The 4938-nt window shown below is 41.1% G+C and overlaps 1 protein-coding gene and 1 non-coding gene across 2 annotated transcripts; one reads left to right on the top strand and one right to left on the bottom strand.

Moving 5' to 3' along the window:
- Positions 1 to 272: 272 nt before the first annotated feature.
- On the bottom strand, positions 273 to 398 carry LOC128157561 (U8 small nucleolar RNA). Its single transcript, XR_008239834.1, has one exon. It is a non-coding gene; the product is annotated as a U8 small nucleolar RNA (small nucleolar RNA).
- Positions 399 to 3721: 3323 nt separating this feature from the next.
- LOC128155199 (uncharacterized) lies at positions 3722 to 4654 on the top strand. The gene has a single exon (XM_052816796.1). It carries the CDS (start codon positions 3793 to 3795, stop codon positions 4267 to 4269), a length of 477 nt encoding a protein of 158 aa, XP_052672756.1. The 5' UTR covers positions 3722 to 3792; the 3' UTR covers positions 4270 to 4654.
- The last annotated feature ends 284 nt before the right edge of the window (positions 4655 to 4938 follow it).

The raw sequence follows: 4938 nt of genomic DNA, 5'->3' as shown, positions 1-4938 counted from the left end.
TTCACTCCTCCTAATTAAACTCTTTTTGTATGCTTGTTGATTCCATTAAACATCTATGTAATTTTATCGATATCCTGCTGTAGTAACGTTTTACTCTCCAAATGATCTACATCATCAACATGCGCTACGAAACCCGACAAAAGATATTTTAAAGTGAGTTATATATTCTGAACTCGACTACATGTACGATTTTCACGAAACTTAACTTGAAAAGAAGTATTACGATTGAAACAATATAACTTTATAATATTTCTTTTAAAAAGTGTGTTGTAGTCAGACATGAGGACAGGTCGTCGTTAAAACCTGCCCCCGGGGAACTAATCAGTGATCATCTACCCCACGTCATCATGTCCTCAAGTTCCGTAGAACTCAAGTTAGTAATCACCTCAACGTGATGACTATCGCAGGAACGGTAACTCCAACTTCTTATAAATTTACCTCAATATTAAATTGTGGTTCTTTAAGAAGATAATTTCTTTACTTCAAACTTTTAAGCAAATTTAAAACTTTTGTATTCTTTTTATGGATTTAATAGGAAGCACATAAATAAAGTTTGTAAACTTGAATTAAGTAATTTTGAAATATTTTGCATTCTTTTGAAAGAACCGATATTTCAATGTTGAATTATTACAGTAAAGAGAAGATAACTCGAAGTAGCACAAGGTACATCGAACGTGTACTATATATTCATTTACCTCACAGTTACAGCTAGAATTACTGACCAAGGGCGTCTGTGCATAATGAATTAGACTGGTGGACATTTACACCTTTATATATACTTTCAAATTATTTGTACACAATATACAAAGACAGACAGAGTAAACTCTGTGCACGTAATTGATTTATTAGCAACAGCCACCCCCAAGCTCGCTAAGACTGATGGAGGGTAAATGAGGAAAGACGGGGGATGGGAATGTTATGACGGTGAGGTTGGTCGATATCTGGTCAGATATCTGGTCAGTCATCTAGTGATATCGAGATCGGGGCGGTGAACTGACGCACTGTCTGACGCACCATGGGAATCCCCGACCAGTGAAGCACCGCCCTCATCTGATTGCTCCAGACGATCTCTGGTATCTCTGGGCGTAGTGTACTTCTCGCCATCCATTGTCAATCTCTCGTAACGTCTGAGATAACACCGAGAATTCACACCGCGGGGATAGGAGTTAAAAATGTCGAGGTATAAAAGACTGAGATAGAGCCGAGACTGAACAAACACTTCACAGACTACCAACCCAACAACATGCGTAAGTGCGTCACCCAGATCCATGTAATATAGTGCATTCTACAGAGATACAGTACATAAATGAGGTTTATTTTCACTAGTAATGGACCTATATACAGAGGATTTGTACATTATAAACCATGTCGCTATTCTCTTTTTAATATGTCTACATATCACACTCATTAAAATAATGAAAATGTGCAATATTTACTAAAAAAGATGAATATCAAATTATGATTTTTAAGGACGTAAAGAAATTCGATATTGTACAAAATGAGTTTTGAAAGCAGAGAGAGTAGTAATAGGTGGCCGGTGTCTGTAGTACAGTCAGCCAGACACGAGAGTCATCAATTCGTGCTCAGTTTAATGATAGGATATCCTAGTGCATTCTAAAGATAATGTGTACATTATTTTCTTTAATCAAAGCCTTTGTAAAAACTATAGCTTTACGCGCCAGAGCAAACATCATTTTCCACACCTTTAAAATACTTTCACTGAAATAAAATCGCAGTTTATGACGCAGCGATCAACGGTAGACAAGTATTTTAAACCAAGGAACAGCAATAATTCACGGCTTGTATTTATTTGTATAAATAGTTATATAAATCCGTGTGTCATATTTTGGCACCGGAGCGATCTAAGGAATGGGGTCGGCTGAAGTCTGCTTCCTAAGTTATGGTTAACCATCAATGCTAGCGGCCTCGGGGAAAACAGATGAAACACATGAGCAGGTCCAGGAAAACAGATGAGCGGGTCCGGGCGGATCCAGATCCCGAGTTTACATGCATATGTAACAAGAGTTATCATCAGCGTGACCGAATTCACTTCCCCGCCATATCACACACCGATAAATGTAGGTCGCCTGTACCGAAATCTGACGCTCTGTATACAGTATACCGTGTGTGTACCGACATCTCACGGAGATAGTTCGTGGTAGATAAGCCAGATCTAAAAGTTTGTATTGTGTCGACTGCCCAAGTTCTTTGGGGAAAAAAGTACACTTCAAAAGTGTTTTCAAATATAATTCAAATTTGAAGTACATATTAAAAGAAAGAAGTCGGCCATGATGCAGATTTATGTCTTGTTGAATGAGTGTTGCTTACATGCACAACTCTTGTCATGTACATGTAGATGGTAGTAAGACGATACATGTATCCACAAATACAAATCCTAGACGAAACAATTGATACATGTACCATGATAGACTGTAGATACCAGGCCAGGAATCCACTAGGGTTTTACGTGCATGGATATCAGCATGAGAATCCGATAGCCTCAAATCAAAGAATATACAAACTTTAACTTAAGTATTATATTGTAGATATGAAGTATAAAAAATGTAACAGCCTCATACAAAAAAATATTGCAACGATGGACCATGCTGATAAATACCGGCCTATAGGTGCAGAAGGATAGCAAATGGGGACCGTACAAGGAGTCTCGGTGGTAGATCACCCATGGGGGTCATAGTTCGAAACCCCGTTAGGCCAATACCACTATTTCTCTTTCTACTGGCAGATTGGTAGATTTAGAGGAGGTCCGGAGTCTGGACCCCCTTTTGTGATAAAATTTTAAAATATTTATATATGAACTATAGAAAAAGATTGTAAAATCAACTTTTGTTGTTATTTATCATTCTTATATGTCAAGTCTAACTGGGGTAGCTCAATAAAGTGCCTTAAACACCTCAAAACCCAGGTGTCTCCGGTGGTTTGTTCCTTGGGCCCGCACCAGGACTTTGCCCTTAACTTACTGGGGGTCTCAAGGCGCCCCAGCCCCCCCCCCCCCCCCCGCCGGCCGCTTCAGGCGCCCCCCGTAAAACAAACACTGACGTGTACATACACTCATTCAATATTGTTCCATTTATTGCCGTTGACCAGATCTATGGAGCGGGTATCATTTGGTGACATCTAGATATCTATCATATTTCCCTGTACCGTCATGATTCCAGCCACTGACTGGAAGCTGTACTATTTCGGGAGAAGTTGACACTGAACAGAAATGTCAGGAATTTGATAACAACGAGAAAATGTCCAAGTATAGTATATAAGGTGCTTGTTCACAAGTGGTTGTTACTCTGTCGCCGATCTTCAGCTAAACCGCTCTAAATTCAATACATTTTTCTCAGATGTAAACACTCGTGTCAGTGAGTACATGTACTTCACGGTACAATGTATAGTATGGGAAAACGGCGGGTCAGAGCGCGTGCGGGGATTAGTGAAAACAGTTGACAGCAATGACAGCTCCTCAGCAAACAACTAGATTAACGGTACTCATCTACGGATTAACTCAAGCCATGGTCTTTAATTACGCACCCTAAGTGAGTGACAACATGTAAACATAACAATCACGCGTGGAGAAAACTATGTCTAATCTGAGTAGATTATCGGCGCGAGCTGTGTTCTGATTGGTCGAGAAAGTCTGTTCACACATGTGTCATAGGTCACCGTGAGTCAGAGGTCGCCTGCTTTAGCAGGCTATATAAGCTCAACGCGAACAAAATACGTTAGTAATATACTTCTGAGCAGGCGAACAAAATAGAGGGAATATCAATAGAGCTCTTCATAATGAAAATGATATTAGGAATGAAGCAGGCGTGTGTATGTCAGGGTGTTCCCATTAAACGAAAGGACGATGGACTCGAAGTTAAATCAGGGAATTTATTTCTGATCCAGTCCCACCAGGGAAAGTGTGTGAGGATTCCAGTCCACGTGCGCGTCTATCAGAGCTGTTTTGAACATTACGCAATAGTGAACAGAGACGGTAAATTCGCCAATAAAGGCATCTTTGTGAATCTGAAAAACTCGACAGTGTTGAGATCGGAGGCAAGTGACAGCGAGTTTCTGATGGTCCCTGACAACGTGGAGGGCACGAGTTACACGTTCCAGGCTCCTGGTCCCACAGAGGCGGCCGACTGGGCCGATGTCCTCAGACCTAGCGTCTCCCAGGGGTCACCCACCCACGGGCATCCCTCACCCTCGGTTTCCCCCGTGATCCCACGAATGCCGCTGATGCCGACTTTGGCTGAGGAGGAAGAAAGCTGACCTCATGTGACCTATCAGACTCGGGATATCCGGGTCTTGTTTATGAAGCATGTGCAGACTTTCAGTAAACATGTTTACGAACTGCCGTGAAGCAATTAATTGTCCTCTTTCTTCTGGCCGCCTTTATGCTGATACAGTGAGTCTGAGTGACAGTAATGGGGCCATCGCCATAGACGAGATGCACTGGTCAGTGTAAACAAACAAAACGGTGCATGGCCCTGTGACCTTAGATGACCGTGTGAAGGTCAACGGACTAGGCCAGTCCTTGTGTGTTTGACCCCAGAGACAGGAAGCTGATGCTGTGATATTATTGTTGTATATTTTTATTTATTTGTGCAATACACGTTTGACGTGATATCTCCATTGTTAATAAAATATTTTTTTTGATAAATCCTCTTTTATTATTTGTTGTTTTTGTCATATGGTCATTCATAGAGTTTTTCAGGTTAATTATAGCCGCCTACGTTCTTTAGTCCTACCCGCTATCACCCGCAGTGTTTCCCGTTACGTCTTTTTTACCCAATCACAGGTAGCCGATGTACTCTTTAACAAAGAAACCCCTACGCATGGTGGGTATGAATATATTCTCTTTTGAGAAGTGGACAGGCAAAGCCTACATCCACTTCTCTTCGCAAGCCCTCATATTTTGATTCTGGAAAACGTGTAAAT

This window comes from Crassostrea angulata, chromosome 7 (genome assembly GCF_025612915.1).
Source record: "Crassostrea angulata isolate pt1a10 chromosome 7, ASM2561291v2, whole genome shotgun sequence".
NCBI lineage: Eukaryota > Metazoa > Mollusca > Bivalvia > Ostreida > Ostreidae > Magallana > Magallana angulata.
This window is presented reverse-complemented; position numbering and strand designations above follow the sequence as displayed.

Bases quoted from the DNA above. Each gene is read 5' to 3' on its own strand.
- LOC128155199 (XM_052816796.1), top strand. From the start codon at position 3,793: ATGAAAATGATATTAGGAATGAAGCAGGCGTGTGTATGTCAGGGTGTT.